At 43.3% G+C, this 18,809-nt stretch overlaps 2 protein-coding genes across 2 annotated transcripts in view; both read right to left on the reverse strand.

The window, feature by feature from the left end:
- LOC118247776 (alpha-2-macroglobulin-like) overlaps positions 1-3,570 on the reverse strand; it is a 37,361-nt gene extending 33,791 nt beyond the window's left edge. Inside the window, exon 1 of the mRNA XM_050708221.1 lies at positions 3,482-3,570. Within this exon, the coding sequence (XP_050564178.1) occupies positions 3,482-3,570 (89 nt within the window). The remainder of the gene's footprint in view (positions 1-3,481) is intronic.
- A 10,870-nt stretch (positions 3,571-14,440) lies between these two features.
- LOC118247777 (ovostatin) overlaps positions 14,441-18,809 on the reverse strand; it is a 30,900-nt gene continuing 26,531 nt past the window's right edge. Inside the window, exons 30-35 of the mRNA XM_035546038.1 lie at positions 18,393-18,608; positions 17,890-18,014; positions 17,447-17,537; positions 15,893-15,961; positions 14,861-14,966; positions 14,441-14,505 (exon numbers count right to left, since the gene is read on the reverse strand). Of these exons, the coding sequence (XP_035401931.1) occupies positions 14,441-14,505; positions 14,861-14,966; positions 15,893-15,961; positions 17,447-17,537; positions 17,890-18,014; positions 18,393-18,608 (672 nt within the window). The remainder of the gene's footprint in view (positions 14,506-14,860; positions 14,967-15,892; positions 15,962-17,446; positions 17,538-17,889; positions 18,015-18,392; positions 18,609-18,809) is intronic.

The following is an 18,809-nucleotide window of genomic DNA, read 5'->3' on the forward strand; positions in this document are numbered from 1 at the left end:
TGAAATTTGTTATGAGACTCATCAAGGCAAGAAGACCTGCTACTCTTGATAGGAAGGCCAAAAATGGCCTGAGTAAATTCATTGCCCAGAAAGGGCTAGAAAACATAGGGCCACAGATGTAATCCCTGCTACAAGAAGACCTTGCACTTCTGATAAATAGAAGCTCCATAAGGGTACAGCAGATGGAAAACTCAGGCACAGTACCTGCCTTACTCCTTTATTCTGTCCCACAGCACCTATCACTTACCACTTCTTGTGTGATGCAGGGCCATTTTTATGGACCTGGTATTCCCTGTTCCCTGTATACATTCAAGCTCTTCAGCAGCAGGTCCTGGTGGCAATTCAATCTGCAAGGTATGTTAATCACTGTATGCGAGGAAACCTTGGGTCAGCACTGCTTAAACTGCTTTGCTATGGACCCTCCACTGGGGCAGGCTAACGTGCACCTTACCAGATGGTTAATAAAAACACTTTGTAAAGATCACACAGTCACAAGTGACCTAGGAAAAAGTATGGTGGTGTACTAACAGCTTTGTTGAGGGATGGAAATCATACCCAGAGCATCAGAATGAAGAAATGGTTACTCGCACGACTGAGTGTATTCAGGCAGAGCTGATGTGAGAAGTGTAGAAATAGAGCCGTCTCCCTTCAGCCCTGGGGAAAGAGTTGGGTACATTCCAGAGCTACATTATTGCCCAGGCTCTGAGCTTTTGGGCACTCCTAAGACTACTCTGAAGACAGTGGGACCTAGGGAGTACCTCCATTTCCCTCAAAACCAGGCAATGGGATAAAGCACGGTAAGGAGCCAGCAGGCACCTCTGGCCACTATTTGCAGCTGCAGAAGCAGTGAAAGGAGGGACCTCCAGCCACCCAGGGAATGACTTATAGCTTTTGATTATGCTGCACTAGCTAGCTGCTTGCTACATCACTACCCTTCCTCCATAGCCTTCTCACCACAGCTTCACCCTACGTCCCCTAATCTAATTTTCCTTGCATCCTGTCAGTGGCAATGTGACTGCAACGTCCAGTCTACCGAAGGGACAGCGTGACCTAGTTCATAGGGAATTTGGCTTTATTCCTCTTCCTGTTCACTGTTTCACTGAAATTTTGGCCAATGCACAGAACTTCCCCCTATGCCAGCTTCACAGTCTTTGAAACAAGGTTATGAAATACGCTGTTTATAGACCTCCCTTCAACTGTTTTGAGATGTGTTGGTGAAAAGGGCTAAATGAATTAAAGTACTATGAAAGCTTTAAATAGTCTGGGTCACACAGTCCATATATAGCCATTCCAGGACAAAATGCTTCTGGGCTACCAGAAGAGACCTCAACAGCCTCGCTGCCAGGAAGGTTGGCAGTATTCTGAAAACAGAGGCAGTGACTCCATCAGAAGCAGGCAACAAGGAGGGATAAGGGACCCTAGAGAAGTGGCTGACTCAAAAATGCTACGTTTGTCTATACGGAGAAGGTAATACTCTAGCTTATGATGGACTAACTTAGAATCATAGAATCATAGAATACATGATTCTATGATTCTTGATACTTCCATGTATCAACTCTCAGCTGCTTCCTGGAACAAACATTCAAGCAAAGAAACCCCTGAGTTTCATCAGCTCTGTCAATCTGTATCCATATCTGTCAATTCAAATACCATCATGAGCAAGCATTTTTGGCTATCTCAAATATATTCCCAAACATTATACACTACATTGTAAAATAGCTTACATGCACAACCACATATCAGAATAGGTGAACAATGCCTACTGTTGAATTCTTCCAGAACAGATCCAGAGTAAGAAAAAAAGTCCTATTGTCAGTATGCTGCAGTATCATATATATATATATATATATATATATATATTTGTTTGTTTGGAAAGGACATTTGGATGTCTCAAGCCAACTTCTCTCCTGGAAAAGGAAGTTGCAATGGGTCACCCATTCTGATGCTGCAGTAACACGGTGAATAAGAGTTTTATTTATATTTTAATATCTAATCTGAACCTTAATTGTGTCTCCTGTGCAGATAGCCACTTCTGAAACAGAAAGAGCAACAACTGTTGCTGCTCATCAAAGCTATCTCCCTGTGCAAGATGCAGAAAGCAAATCTTGGTTGGAAGCTTCATTTTGATTTGACTTGGAGGTCTTCAGTTCTAGGGTAGCTTCCCTCCTGTGTTATACACGGCATCTGATCAACCCTGCAGCACTTGGTACCAAGTGTGAGTGAGATCCATTATTCTCACACCTGCCTAGCAATTCACAACTCAGACCACACTGTCTACCTCTTCCCTGACTGCTTACTGCACTCAGCTCCTATCTTTGTTCTGTGATCCCAAATACACCTCTCTTCCTCACACCTTTCTCAGCCTTTCCTCTTTCTCCCCTCCCAAAATGATGCTCAGTTCAGAGAAAAAGAGCAGCATGTTGCCTATTAGAGGAAAGGACCAAGCAGTTTCCATCTGATCTTTGGCAGGGATATGAACAGATTACTGTGGAGACACTGGAGAGCTTTGCCTGACCCCAAAGCAGACTTGGCTGGCTTATCTACCCCAGAAGCAGCCAAATAGGGCAGGTGAATGAGGGACTGATGGTGAAGTGTGAGTCAAAGGTCCTTCAGTTTTGAGCCAGTCACCACTTTACCTCTGACCACACAGTAAGCAACAGCAGTGTTGCTGCACCTTCTGCTGCAGCTACTAGTGCTCATGCAGTGCTTGTGGGCATGAGATCTGTAGCAAGCATCACAAGACCAGCTTCAGAACCACAGAGGAGAGAACCGTGGCACAGCAAGAGGCATGCTGTGACAGCAGCAAGAGTCTAAAGAGGGAGATTGCTCTGCCTGGACAAAAGGCTGTGGAACCCTCTCTGGTAGGTGAGGCTGAGGTGGGGAGGCCAGACTGATCTGCCCTTGCAGAGCTTCTCCTTGGGGCCCTCAGCAGTGTGAGTGCTGCAGCCATGCTCCTCACCTGCAGAGCCCCGGGGTGGACATCCCAGGGGAGGGTGCCAGCGCCAGACTCCATGCTGGCGGAAGGGAATTTAGGTCACAGATCCTCTTTGGGAACAAGCACGTCTGATGCTGCCAAGAGAAACAAACTGGGATGAAAGAAACAGGAGAAAGGGAACAAACCAGCTTGAAAGAAACAGGAGAACGTGGAGAAATGACTCAATGATCAAAACAAGGATACTACGGGAAAGGTAAGTAAATGCATGCCCACAAAAACTCAGGCACCTGAAGATTTCTAGGTAAGAATATATTTAGGCAGAGATATTGTTCTGAACCAGGGCTGGACTAGCAGGGGAGTACCAAGGGGAAAAGGGAACACTGGCAGAGATGTGCAGGAAGGTCTGGGCTGGGCTAGTAGTGGGATGCAGGGTAGGAATGGGAGAAATTGGCACAGATGTTTAAAGAATGACAGAAAGGAAGAAAAATGACAGGAAAAAAAAAGGAGCACTAAGACCTCCCTCCCCCTTCCATATGTGTAGCTTACGGTTCTGTAGTGGGAGAGGTATTTCCAGGGAGGAAGACGAGGAGAAGGAGGAAGATATTTGGTTTGCCAAAGAGCCAGTCCTTCCCCATGGTGCAGAGCAGGACTGTGGTGACTCAAGCAGACATCCAGTCTGGTCCGGTGCTGTTGTTTTCCTGCACCTTGTAATTCCCCTCCACTCCCTGCTGGGTCAGCCCCTTTTTAACTGCTCTCTGCAAACAGCCCAGGGGCTAGAGGAGATAAGGGCTGTGGGCCAGGACCCATCCGGAAATGGGGAGAGGCGAGAGGCGTATAAGGAGGAGCTGGAGCAGAGGGACAGTATTTGGCTAGAGACTTTCAATGTGGGGGAAGGGTGTTTATTGGATAGTACTTATATTAGAAATCTTCGAACCATTCACACCCTGCTTTCTTTAACCCATCAGAGATCCACAGTCTTGGGGAAATGAACTAGGTTTGACACAAGGTTGCTCCCTGAGGGTGGCATCCAATCTCAGCGCTCGGACATCCAGTAATGCCATCTTTTGAAGTCTAAAGCTGTGTTTATAGGTATGTTACGAACAAAAGGAAACCCACAGGCAAAAGCATTGCTCATGTTATATTAACAGAATACTGCAGTAGTTTGCTGACAAAGCCCCTAACAGGGCTGCTAGGTTAGACAATTAGCCTGTCAGGAATAAAATTCAAAGTGAGGTGACTACAGGTCTAGATATGGAAATAAGTTTTTTCCACTGTGAACATGCATAAATATTAGGCAATGCCATCGGGTGGCATCCCTGCCCCCCCAGCATGGTGATCATCTTCCATCATTCTGTGTTGCCTGCTCTTAGACTGCCTGGTCTGGGGTGAAAATGTTCCAGGTGCCCCAGGTGTCTCCCCTTTTCCTTTGCCAGATTCAGAGCTGTGCTGCTGTGAGTTGCATCCATAGTGAAAGTCACTCAGAAACAGCACTGCTCACTTGGCTTGGTTGTCTGTGAATATCTTGTTGCAACAGCTTATCCAGAAGTTGAATTTAGTAATTAAAAATAAATAAATAAAAAAAAAAGATTGCTACATTCCAGCTGGTCACAGAAATGAAATATTCAGTCCAAGCTACCAGAACTCCCTGAGTAGCCTGACTTTGTGGGGTATTTGTATCAGCCCATGGAAGACTGCAAAACTGCAGCTGTAGGGCTTCAGCTTGCCCTACAGTGTCTCTGCAATCAAAGAATCAAAGGATTGGTCACGCTCTTATTAGAGATTCGTGACCCCTGTGAAGAGTCCTGTTGTGTATGAATACTCAGGAGATAAAATACTTTAGCACAAATCTTATTGAATGTGATTATACGAAGCCACATTAGTGGCAGAGGTTCTCTGATCTGTACAAAGGAACTTATAAGATCACAACAACACTATTGGTTTGTCTGAATATTAAACTTTGTGAATTAAACTTTGTGAACTTTGTGTAAACTTTGTGTAAATTAAACTTTGTGAATTGTGAATTAAACTATAGTGAATGTTAAGACTGAATGTTAGTTTAACTACATAGTGTGTCTTGGCTCTTGTGCTGACAGAAAACTGAAGGGAAGAGCAGTGCAAATGATGAGGAGAAATGTCTGAGGAGGAAAGGAAGTTTAAGAACTGTGTTCAAAAATCAGGCAGTTTCTCATGGAATAAAATTCAACATCTTTTTACAAACCACAAAAATAAGGAAAACAAACAGGAGGCAGCCAGTGCTAGGGAGAAGTGTTATATAAGCGTAATATGAAAAAGGAATGAACACACACAGTCACAGAAACCAAAAGATTTAGCAGATTATCAGCTAGAGATGGAAATATTGATAAAATCTGGTTGTGTAACTACAAAGTAATAAAAGCCATATGGATCTTTCTCCAAAAATGCCCCCTATTGTCTGTCCTCTCCCTCCCATTTCCGTCTTCTCCAGTAAATAACTTGTGCAAAGTAGCAGTTTTCAAAGCAATTGTGTCCTGGATATTTGTTGGAAAACATGACTCACCCCACGTGTTCTGTTTTCATTCAGGATGTTGTGAACTGAAAACAAAAAGAAACCAGAATGGACACGTACAGTATGCTTTAAGGATGAGCATGTAAAACTAAAATTCATAGATCTACAGGACTATCAGAAGCGGGGATTCGGCAGAGATCCTTCTCACTGTGATCTTTCTTCTACTCACCTATTTCCCATCCACAAGATACAAAACATCTGTTTTTCAGTCCCCCAGGAACCGCTCATTAGGTCTCTGACATCCTACTGCCCACCTTGCTCCACAAGCACTAACTGAGGCAGTCTATCTGGTACCTATCCCATTAAGCGCAGAACAATTGGTTTGAACTTGTACTTAGCTTGAAAGTTTTTTGGTTCTTTTTCATACCTGGAAGAGAGATTGTGTATCTGAAGGACTGGCTACTTCTTCCAACAAGGGTAGCTGATCTGATAAGAGATATCTAAAGGAAACAAACCCAAAGCAATTTACTTAAAATAAATACATAAATAAAAAGCATTACAAGAAAAAGCATTTGTACAAATTAATAGGATTAACAACAATACCCAGAAGGATAAAAAAAAGGGTTTATTATTTTGTGGGAGACAAAATATTTCACAGGCTGTAGTGAAGAGAAGCTCCTCTAGAACTTAATAGGAAAACTCAGAAAGCGTGAACATTACACAAGTCGCAACATGCAGATGAAGGAAGATATTCAATGAAATGAAGGCCCACAAAAACGCTTCATCAGCTGAACTTCAAATTAAACTGAAAATATTAGAGCAAATAAAGATTATCCACTTTAGCGGCCTGTTGAATATCTTAATTTGACAGAAGGCTCTGGTGGCAGATTCCTTTCCTGAGTGCGGACATCAGAGCTGTCTAATATAACTCATATAAATTTCTGTGATGTCCTATGAACAACTAAATCTATTCAGGTATGGTAAAGGCATCAGTGAATTACCCATGTTTCAGTGTGCTTTGTAATGCATTGGGTTTTATAAATATATTGTGACTGACTTTGTGTGATGCAAGGCAAGACCATTGGTAGTGCAAGCCCTATACGAAGTAGGGCTAATCCACATTTCCCAACTTCTTATACCAAACATTACTTCTGTTTATACTTTTTGTCTTGCCTTAAAAGAAACCTATGCTGTCTGTTGCTAAAAAGACTGAGACCAAAGTTGTTAACCCTATGGTATGAGAAATCTGCAGCATATCAGTCTGATGTTTATAGAGCACAGTGGAATGGGATCACTTGTTGAAATCCCACCATTAAATCCATCCAAGGTAATCAGTGAATAATATTAATATTTTTTAAATATATAACCAAGAAACTAGCTGTTTCATGTTGACAGATATGTTTTTGATATTACAGAGAAATTAAGATGGTCCCAGATGTAAAGAATGAAAAGCTATTACATTTGTATTTCTCAGACTATTGCGCGGAAAGGGTGGGGAAAAGCCGAAGTATTTACAAATGCGTCTGAAAACAGCATATGAGATAATTAACAATACTATTTATGACTCACGTCTTCTCAGATAAAACTTCACCACATAAAGTCATACAAAATGCATATAAAACTACAAATTTCACTTTATCTCTCTTTGTGATGTTATAATCCAGACTCCCTTTCTCCTCAAATGAGATGCAAGCACCTCTTGAGGTGGTTCTGGTGGTCCTGAGGTTGGTGTTCAGGGCAGATAGCATCAAGGGAGAGACAGGCTCTTCTCAGAGGTAGGCAGTGGCAAGAGCAGAGGCAGCGGGCCAAGCTGTGTCCAGAGAGACTCTAAGTGAACAGACAAAAAAAATGCTTCCTCCGAGGGTGGTGCAGCAATAGAACACATGCCCAGAGGGGCCATGGGATTGCCATCCCTGGAGACTGTCCAAACTTCATGGCACAAAAGTACCAGTACAGAAGAAGACCATGCTATCACAGCATAGGCATTTCAAAGATTTTTCCCATTTAGCTTTTGATGCCCATTCATTTAGCTACAAAAAAAAAAAAAAAAAAAAAAAAAGTGAAACCCCAAATCACTGCCCCTCTGAATGACTTTGCAGAAAGAAGAAGTGGAAGACAACTGTGTCTATGCCACCTTTCTGGCTGGACCAGGTTGTACTTGTCTTGTGCAGCATCTGCTTACTGTGGTGGCTCTGCCATGGGGCTTGATCCTCCAGCTGTGCAGGGGGAACACTGGTCTGGATCCATCGGCGTGGTGGGCCAGGAGCCAGCTGGCTGAGCTAAAGAAGGGATAGGCTTTATGCTTAGCTCAGTTACTGATGTGCTGGGTCACACTGGGCGAGCCCAGGCCTCTCTCTGGGCCACAGCTAAGCCAGCTGTGATCTGCTGCTCAAGACCCAGTACAGATCTTTCCCTGGTGCAGAGAGCTGTAATTCAGCTGATGTGTTTGTACGGATTTTTGAGACGGAGGATGCTACAAGAAAGCAGGACAAGAAGTCCTGATGGAGTATTAGGCAAAGAAATAGGATACTCTTATGGTTTACCCTTTCCCATACACCTCCACATTGCACTTTGGTGGGCAGCACAGAGTGTGTCACATTTAGCCTTTTGGGTCAGGAAAAGGGGTATAAGCCATGATGCTGGAGAACAGGTTCCTTTTGAATTTAGGGTCCTGCTACAGAGCCTGCCCTGGCTGCATTACACCACTGCACTTCCCTTGTGTTTTGGGATACCCTGCATTGGACACAAGTGATTGGTAGGGAACAGGACAAGTCCTAAGTGCACAAGGACCTTGCCTAAGGAGCCAGAAAATGTCAGGAGAGCTGTGCATTCCAGAGCTAGCTGTGAATCTCAAACTCCGTGTATAGGACTTCCTAGAAGAGTTTTACCATGGCATAGGCATAAGGTCAGCAAGTGTGGACACACCTTGCCTTGACCAGAGGGACAGCAATGGGAGGAACAGGTTTCAGCTAATACCCCAAGCCAGTAGGGTCTAGAGCTTATCACTTCCAGTAAAGTCAAGTAGGAAAGGCAAACATGCGGCATGGTTATGCAATTGTTTCTGGTAATAACCTAGCCTTCACCTCCCAGTGGGTACTGAGCCAAAGACTGGGAGGCTGAGAAAAAAATGTGCAAGGTTAGGACTTTGCAGCATGCACACAGAGCCCTGTCAATACACAGTATGGTGATTTTTATTCCCTCCACCTCTGCCTGCTTAGTTCATATTTACTCTATCTTTGCTTTCAAATAAGAATTCGTCACTCTCCCAACTGCCAGGTTATATACACAGTGTGAGAACATGGGGTCCAGGAGACCTCCTGAAATCATGTTCTTAAGAGAGGTTTACACAGCACTGGAACCTCTGGAGCGAGGAGGGGACAACTCCAGGACAGGATCAAAGGGCATCAGAAGATTGGTGTGTTGAGCTTGCAGGAAGATCAGAGAGGGGAAGACTGAGAAGTTTCCTTGAAGGAGGCTTGTAGGTCCTGTATCCAATATGATGCCTGGCTTAAAAAATTTCTTGACCCTCAAAAGGTGACCCTTTAGGAGACTGATCAGAAAGAAGTTATGTCTTGCTGTTGAGCTGCAGGACTAGCTGATAAAATTTTTCTTCTCCATTTGAAAGAAAAAATAAATTGAGGAGATCCAAAATATTTCATTTTAACACTGAATACACAATTTCAAATTGTACATGAGCGAGAAAGAGAAAAAAATATATATATTTTTCACTTGTTCCTCAAGAAGCCCTTTTCTGACGCTACCCTTATCACAGCCATTGGTGCCACAGATGTGATCATGCCACTTGTCTGATGAATCAGGTGTCAGGGGATGCATACATGGCAGTACCTCGCTAATTGCCCACCAGGAAGGTGGCAAATGAACTCAACAGAGGAATGATGAGAGAGCAAGGCTGATTTGTTTCCTCAGAGCATTTTGGCACATCATCGCTTCTTGATAGAAGGTTCCTCTGGAACATTTCTGATTTTCTCTGATCAGTGAGTTCATTGGTCATCACTCACACTTCATATTTGACAGAGGTGATCAGGAGAAGACCTGAGTATCAACAAGTAGGTAACAAAATCTGGAAAACAAGAGAAGTCATACAGAGTTCTAGTTGTGCCATTGTTAACAGCTTGGCTCTATTAACTTGTGACACGGCAATCACTGGAATCACAGAGGATTTGAGCCAAAAGATGAAGCATCCAAATACCCTGAACCAAGGATTCTTTTTCTAAATGAGAGCACTGGGTAAGCAATTGAAAGACCCCAGCAAGAGAACACTGCTACACTGGAGCTCATCTTTCTTGGGGAGATACTTTTTCCCTTATTTTTTTTCTCTAGACTTTGCACCCTGCTGCCTGCACTGTGGGTGAGACCTATGGTCTACAGTAAAAAAGTGTATGTTCAGGTTCCAGAACAAGCGTGGTCATTATAAGTGGTCACATCAGCCTTTAGCAAATTCTTCACTGTGAACTCCACATGAGCAGCAAAGCAAGTCCCATGACACACATAAACTACAAAAAAGGCTTAAACACAAAGGGAAGCAAGCATGACTGAGCACTTTAGTCAAAGACATTCTCATGTGATTATACTTTTGTTATCCCTTTTTTTCTCATAAAAATCCAAAGTTCAGAATAGCTTTTAATGCATTTTTAATAGAGGCATGGATAGATTCATAGAACATACATAAGCTGCAGAGCAGGCATGAAGGCACTGGCAGACCACTGTAGTGAATTTATTTCCTGTTTCTTGCAGCATTTCTGACTCAGTCCACAAATCTGTACAACAGTTTCTGCAGATACCTCTATCTGTCTCTGTTCTCTGATAGATTTTGAAGCTGTGCTGTGCAACACTGAGCACAGTAAACTAAGCGCACCTTTTGGGACAGTGGGTTTGATTTTCTACTTGGGGAAACAGTTTGCCTAGCATGTATATCTTGCCAAAATGAAAGTAGTTCTGACCTTCTGAGACCTATAACACTCTCTGAGGTGCTAGGATTGAATGATATAACACTTCAATATTATTGGACTAAGAAGGAAGAAACGACATTCAGTCATTTCTGCGTGTTCCTGTTTTACCTAGTGAACAACTAAGAAACTTTCTTCAATTTTGTGTACGTGCCATGAAGCATATAGCTAAAACAACAGTCACCCAGGTTCCAGAAATCTGGGAGTTGTTGGAATGCACTTTAAGGAATACTGCTGTTCCTTGTGTAAGCAGGAGCCAAAGAGAACATGGTTTATATGTAAAAATCTGGAGGAAGAGTCTGAGCATGGGATGTTTATTAGATCTGACTCCAACTGGCAATTAGCTCTTTGAGTCACCAGATAAAATCAGGATATAAATATTACATTTTCAGTATGCAGAGGAAGAGTCTGCAGTGGGAAATACGCTCTTGATATTTTAACAGTTCAGGTTTGGCCTAAGAGGAAAAGAAGGCTCCACAAGAATGATAAAAATGTAGGCTTTTTTTTTTTTTTTTTTTTTTTAGGACCTTGTTTTTTCCCAGAAAATGATATTTGCCTGAGCACAATAACATGTGGCTGGACCTGAGGGATTTTTTTATGAGTTCCATGTGGAACACTGAAGTCTTCGCTTAACTAGCCTCAAATTCCCCAGAAAAGGGATGTATTCCTATATCCACATCCACTCAGCCTGCTCTCCTTTTCAACCTTGTTGCTGTGATTTCTCTTGCTTTAATGCAGTCTGATGCTGGTGTAAATCAAGCCTATTTGCTACAGTTTGGAGTGTATCAGGACAGCAAAATTCATAGCCGTGCTTGCTTCCCTGCCACTGCCAGTGAAGTTTTAATTTTGTAACTTAGCACAGAAATCTGCACTCTACCCAAAGCAATTTCACGGCCCACAAATTCCTCTTGTCTGTGAAACTTAATGAAATGCCTTTTTATAACATTAGTATCATGCAGATCCTGGACAGCCAGCCCTTCACAATTCTGAAAATCATATACGGCTGATAGATCCTGTGAGTATTTGGGTAGCCTGCTGCCTGTAGAGACTCAGACATCTGATTTCTTCAGGATTGAACTCAGAAGCACAAATCATATTGTTTCTCAAATTACGTAGTTCCTTTTGGAAAAAAAAAAATAGTTTGAGAAGGGTGATATTCTGTGCTGACATGCAGATTCATTTTCCCTGAAAAAAAAAATGCAAGTCTATTTCCACACACATCATTAGCAAATTAACCAGTGAAATGGATCCCTTTCCCAATTCCTTTCAAAAGATATACAAGCCATCAGCACTTCAACAGTTCTCATCTGCACTTATACTATTATTTACAGTCTTACATGACAGGTGCTTTTTTCCCCCAGTCCTCTCCCCCCTTGTCTTCTGTCCATTTTGGTCTTCTTTAAAGTAGATTGTAAACTGCAAATCACTCTCTCAACTTCTGAGTCCACTGAGTTCAGCATGAAAATACTGGCTGCAGTTTAAATGGTGCACAGCATGCTAAAAACATCATACAGAATGTTGTTAATCACACTTGTTCAAAAATGTCAGTGTCCTCAGCATATATACAGAATTTCAGGCCTAATTACTAGTTAGTTTTAAACTTGACACTTTATTTGGGACTAGCACATACTTGGACTACTCTCTAGGCCAGGATCTCTTAGGGAATTTAATCAGCGATAGAAGCTTTACAGAAATCTTTCTGATTGAGGAATGCGCATGCAAAGGAGCTGGTCATGCCCACTGAGACTGAGTCAAGCACTCCTAACTCAAGACAACGTGTAAGGCCAGGAGCCAGCACTGAGGCTGTCGTGGAGGATGGTCAGCCCGCGGTAAGGACAGCCCAGTGGCATATCAAATACTACCCTACAAAATACCACAAATAAACCAGACCTCGGGACCTAGTTTCTAGCCAGGCTTCTAGCCCACTTCCCAACCATCCACAAGCACCGAATGTGATTTTATTTCCGACACTGCCGTTCCTAGCTGCCCTGCGAAACCTGCTTCTTACTGCGCGACCCAGGGCGGCCCCCGAGGCCGCGGACCCGAGTCCCTTCAGCGTCGCGGCCTAAGGTGGTCGGCGGCGCCACGGCGGCCCGTGGCCCGGCGAGGAGCACGGGCGCCGCCCGGCGGGCGAGGGCGGAGAGAGCCGGCCGCTGCCTCCCTCCAGGTCTGGCCCCAGACCGGCGGCCCCCAGGCTGGGCAGGTGTATTTCGCGTTGTTCCCATCTGTGCTGTGGCTCTGGCACGGTTCAGCCCATGAGCATTTATCCAGCCCCCCGTGCAGAAAACACCGCGGCTCCATGTGTAACAGAGCAGGGAAGAGCTGAGTGGGTGATGAGGAGAGGTGCAGGATGGCAGGGGGCTTGTGGCTTGTATCAGACCAGGGCAACGTGTTCGAGGCTCTCACCATTTCTCTTGGAAAAAGTCTTGGCCAGTCCGGTGGACTGGATGGCTTGGCAGGGTGAGATTTGGGACTAGGAAGAAGTAGGACAGGCATGGTCATTAACACATGCTGCCTGGCGCAGCTCCATAAGGAGGTACCTGCCATGCATGCATGTCCCGTGATATGGGACCTGGCAGTCACCAGGCCTTGACTGAAACCTGCCGCTTTCTTCACTTGTTCCTGTACTTAGCACAATGCTGAGACGCTCCATGATTTCTGTACATAAAACCTTACTTTTATGTCAAAGGAGCAGAGGCAGCCCCTTAGTGGGGCTGGGGAAAAGTGTCAGGCTGCTCAATAGCCATGGGGAACAAGGACTAAACTCTGGAGATGGGAGGCAGGGAGTGTCCGAACATGCTGCATATTACAGTAGTTACCAGTAGTTATCAGCTGCAGCTGGCATAGGAGGCTGAATATCACATGCAGGACAGAGATGCTTCTCTCTTATTCCTCTCCGGCCAGCCACCATAACATGTGGATTGTCATTAAAATGGCTGTTCTGTGATACCGAAAGAAAGCCAATAACCATTGTGAAAAGGATGTTTATTGATGGAAAAGTATGCATGATTATGGTACCGATCTGAAGAGATACACCATGAAGGGAAATAAAGAAACAGACACTAGTACAAACAACATTACAGACTCCCACTGTGCTTAGAAAGGTGAAAAGGCCCTTTCTGGGAGTTAATGGGGTGTTTGATCAATTGTTGAACATATATGATGATCCTGCAGGGGAAAATTCAAAAGAAAATAAACTTAATAAGAAAACAAAACAAACAAACAACAAAAAAAAAAAACAACATCAAACAGCAGGTACAGGATATAAAATACACTTTCAGGATACTGAATAGGCAGCCCATTCTGTGTAAAACAGATAAGAGCTAGACCAAGGACTTACAGCAAGCTCTGCCCATGCACCAAGAGAATTGTTCAGCAGATAACAGCCAGCGTAACTGCTACACTGAGCAGCACACAGACCTGGACCTACCCTACAGTAAGACAGCATTGTATATCTAACTAGCCAACACACCACCTCCATGGTTCATGTCATCTCAAATGTTTTCCTCAGAACATGCATTAGCTGGCCAGGATGGGGTTTCTTAAGTCCATGTGAAATACCTTGCTTGTGCCCATGAAGCACAGGCTTTGGAGGGGAGGCTTTCAAGGGAGGCTGTAGGTAGAATATTGTTTGTTAAGCGTTGTCATTTTTGAGAAGACTCTGAAGGTATTTTACAGTGTCTCTGTTTTTCTGCATTTTGGCTTTCACCCTACAGAGAAGCTGAGGCCTCTTGAACAGCACAGAGGTACCTATTTGAACTCCACAGAGCATGTAGCATGGGAGAGGATCTGGTCACTGTTTTTGGCTGCTTCCTGGGAAGCCAGGTAGAGATTGCAGGCTCCTTTCCTGCAAGTATCACTCTACTCATATGGCCAATTCCTATGTTTATGATGTTTTATACTTCACCTTCTCACCTTTCTTTTTACTAACTGTTCTCTCTTGTTTCCTTCCCCAATGCTTCATCCTCATTGCCACTTTTTGTTGTTGTTTATTAATTAATTAATTAATTAATTTATTTATTATTTTTCCTGGCTTTTACTTACCTTTGCTAATCAGTCATCCATTTCTGCAACAGCATCTTTGCAAGGTGACATATACTGAGCAACAGCATACTCTTCTGGAAAAGAGGGAAAGAAATGTTTCCTGGAGACCACTTCTTGTTCATTTCCCTGGAGGTGTATATACCCTACACATACTTAATTTGAAGATCCTTGAAGATCCTTGAAATTTCCTTTGTTCTGGGACATACATTTTCATACCTTTCCAGTCATGCCCACTTGTCAGCTTGGACATGAGCCCAAGCTCGCTAAAGTGAGATGGATCTGTCCCCGACATTAGCTCCAATTCCTAATACAGTTCAGAGGAGTATTAGTTCCATGAGGGCTGGTTCTCTGTCTCTCTTACACATGCAGTATTTTTGCTCTCCCTGTCCCTTCCCCGCACTTCATGCTGGTTAAAACAAAAAGACCTACCTGTTTCATAGTAATCATAGATCTTCACAGGAGCTGGCTTTGGATGGGTCACTACAAAGTCCTGCTCAACTGAGAAAGTGATTTCTTTCTTTTTCTTTTGCAAGATCTGGGAACCGAAGGACAGGGATCAAGTAAGATTTTCTATTCCTATAACACAGTCTTGGAGCAGACGGGGAGCTGATCAATGATGTATTCCAATCCCAATGATGCCCCACATACAGATACACATTACCTGCCTGCCAAGCTGAAGAAATATTTTTGGAGAGTCCAAAGTGAAACTGAAGAGAAGATGTGTAGGTTTCCTATCCTGTTTGTATTACCTTATTTTGTAAGTTAAACACATTTTATTGCTTTCAGCCCAGAGAGTCTTAAAAAGTCTCAAAGGACTGAAAACTTATTTCTCCAAAATCTCCCAAAGGTCAGGACAGTCAAGTCCGGTATTCTAACTCCTCCATTTCAGATATTATGTGTCACCAAGAAACTGTGAATCAATATGCATCACTGGGAGATTTAATTTTGTTGTTAGTCCTGCAGGGCCCCAAGCAAATGTACTTTTAATATGCAAATTCTGGTCCAGAAGTTAGATTACAAGTTAGATCTGGGAATGAACTGGCATAAGAGAAGGAATGGAAAATTTTTCAGGGGAGCTCAGAGTATTGTTCTATGTCCTATTAGAAGGACTGAGATGTACTAGGACTCTACCAAGGGAACATACACATAAAGGAACCATGTTACTGGAATTTATCCACTACTTACTGAAAAGAGAAAGATTTTTTGATTAATTTATTCATACTTTTTATTATTATTAATTTCTTTCTAGTTTCTAGTAGGTCAGGTGTCAGTTTGAGGCTGTTCGGGAGTTTAGGATATAACGTAGTTTGAGGATTAAGCAGCTTAGTGAATAGAAGGCAAAGCTGATGGGGAAGAAAACATAATAATGCACTTTATAGAGTGTATCCTCGCTGTAGGTGTGTCTATTACACACTGCTTTTATCATTTGTATAAATCAAATAGCCAGAATTCAGAACTTACATTTTCCAGATAAAGGAGAACATGGTTTTTCTTGTATTCTACTTGCATCACTGTGTGGCCATCAATGAGCTTTAAAATAAGGAAATGGAGATAAACTGATATATTAATAAATCATTAAAAAACAAGTGCTACCTCAGAACCTACCACCCTGTGGCTTTGGGATTCATTCTGCTCATAGTCCAGTGTTAATCGCTGGCAGCTGACATTTTTAGAGTCCAAATTTTCCTGAATAGATAGAGGGGACTGAGCAAAAACTGGCACTTGACTTAGCACAGTTTATGAGAACTTCCAAAGTTGGGATGCACTGCAGTTCTTTAAGGGAAAACTGCCTGCCTACGTTGTCATATAGGTTTCCAATCTAGCCTGGTAGATTTCTGACTCTTTCCCTACTTAGACAGTGCCAGTTCTGAGTTGCAGTTGCCAGCTGGTCAGGCTTTAGCTGGAACCCTTCCTAATTTTTAATATGTGAAGGTCTGTGTTATATGCTCACAGCTCCTGGTAGGGCATTCCTCCACACAGTAATGAAGATGGTGCAGCCATGCAGACACCTCACAGGGTTTCACAGAATCACAGGATCATTTAGAGTGGAAAAGATCTTTAAGATCATCAAATCCAACCATCAACCTAGCCCTATCAAGTCCACTGTTAAACCATGTCCCTAAGAACCACAATAACACATCTCTTAAATACTGCCAGGGATGGTGACTCCATGCCTTCACTGGGCAGCCAGTTCCAATGCCTAACTGTACTTTCCATGAATAAATTCCTCCTGAGAGCCAATCTGAACCTTCCCTTGTGCAACTTGAGGCTGTTGCTTCATGTCCTATCACTTATCTGAGAAAATAGACCAACATCTACCTCACTACAACCTCCTTTCAGGTTGTTATAGAGAGCAATGAGGTGTCCTCTCAGCCTCTTCTTCTCCAGACTAAACTACCCCAATTCTCCCAGCCACTCCTCCTAACTCTTGTTTTCTAGTCCCTTCACTAGCTTTGTTGCTCTTCTTGTTTTTTCTAGCAACTCAATATCCTTCTTGTAGTGAGAGGCCCAAAACTGAACACAGTACTAGAGGTGCAGTCTCACCAGTGCTGAGCACAGAGGGACAATCCCTTCCCTAGCCCTGCTGGCTGCACTATTTCTGATAGAAGACAGGTTAGCATTGGTCTTCCTGGCCACCTGGGCACACTGCTGGCTCATGTTCAGACTAGCATCCCCAGGTCCTTTTCTGATGCGCAACTTTCCAGACACTCTTCCCCAAGCCTATACCCCTCCATGGGGTTGTTGTGACCCAAGTGTGGGACCCAGCAATTAACCTTGTTGAATGTCATGTGATTGGATGCAGCCCATTCATCTAGTCTATCCAGATCCTTCTGCAGAGCCTTCCTACCCTCAAACATATCAATACTCCCGCCCAACTTGATGTTATCTGAAAACTTTGCACTTTGTGTTTGAATTCTTCTTAACCAAGCCTGTCTTCATGCAGCTCCTGTTGTCACAACTGGATATCTCCTCTGTCCCTGGGATGACTCATTCAATCTTGTTCCTATAGTTTACCTTATCCAGAGAAGACTTAACAGGAACAAAGCCAGAGAGCATCTTCACATCAATAATGACCATGTTGGAGCTACTGCGCTTTCCTGTGTAACTGAAACAACAGAGTGCCCTGTCAGTCTGGACTGTGTCAAGGGAAGCAAATCTCACTCTCTCTTTCTGGCCTCATACAACTGGAGTGAATCACATGCACTTACTGACTGGCTCGTATGGGAGACAATGGGGAGGCCCCTGGTACGAAGGGGTCAAGTATGTGCAAGCACCATATGTGCTAATACCAGGGGTATCACAAGGTCCTTTGGGATATGTCTTATAGGTTGATATCAACAACTCTCTCCAGCACAGATCAGCTCATGGTTTATGACTTTAAGCAAAACTGAATACACACAGCAGTCTGCTTGGCATGTCTTGTCAACAGTTCACCTGGTTTGTTGATAGTATATTACCTGCTTATGAGGACGATATCAAATTTTGCTGGTTGATCCTGTGGGCAGGAAGCATTTGATGTCTGTACTGAGAGAGAAAATCCAAAGGCCCCCTCAGGAAGGTGAATGTTGTACCTCAGTGCTGTCTGGAGGAGGAGAAAAAAAGCTTTTCAAGGAAGCCAAGGGATTTTCTGTGGACCTAGTGAAGTTTCCTGGGGACACTGAAGATCCTTGATTATGTCAAAGATGGACTCATCAGACTTCTGCTCTTTAACAATAAAGGTGCTTGTACCCAGTCACCACCCAGAGAGAAAACAGTTGCTGATCAGAAAAGACTATTTTTTTGCCATTCTGTGATCCCATCATGGGAGTCAGAACATGGGATGAGGAAAAGACTGTTTAAAGAGATTAGGAAAATCAAATCATTAGGAAAAATAAAGAGAAATCAGATGGAGAGTCATCAGAAACATGGCTGTATGGCATGCAGAACGTAGGACACAATGAAGAGAACGGCAGACACTTACTTGCATAAGTACACACCCAGTGCCATTCACAGTTAGGTTGTATTTCCCAGGGACCTCGGGAAGGGGAGTCTGTTGCAGCAGGAGCCTGTTCTCATTGTCGACAGTAAATACCTTCTCAAAAGGCTTTTTAGAAGTGATCTTGACTATATTTTGTGTAATAGAATTGTAGGTGGCCTCACCATAAGCAGCAAGGGCTTGAAGAGCAATGACTGTGTCCTGAAATAAAAGACAATTAGCTACACAGTGTGACTGGTGCAGAGGAAATCAAAGTCATGGTTCCAATACAAAGCAAAGTCACTTTGTCCTGTCTAAAAAACAACCCGAACTTGTGTATAATTTAATTAAAGTATAATTTTGTGTATAATTTCCCATATAGAAAGATCCAATTCATTCTGACATGTATGTTTTAGGGCGGAA

This window comes from Cygnus atratus, chromosome 1 (genome assembly GCF_013377495.2).
Source record: "Cygnus atratus isolate AKBS03 ecotype Queensland, Australia chromosome 1, CAtr_DNAZoo_HiC_assembly, whole genome shotgun sequence".
NCBI classification, from domain to species: Eukaryota; Metazoa; Chordata; class Aves; order Anseriformes; family Anatidae; genus Cygnus; species Cygnus atratus.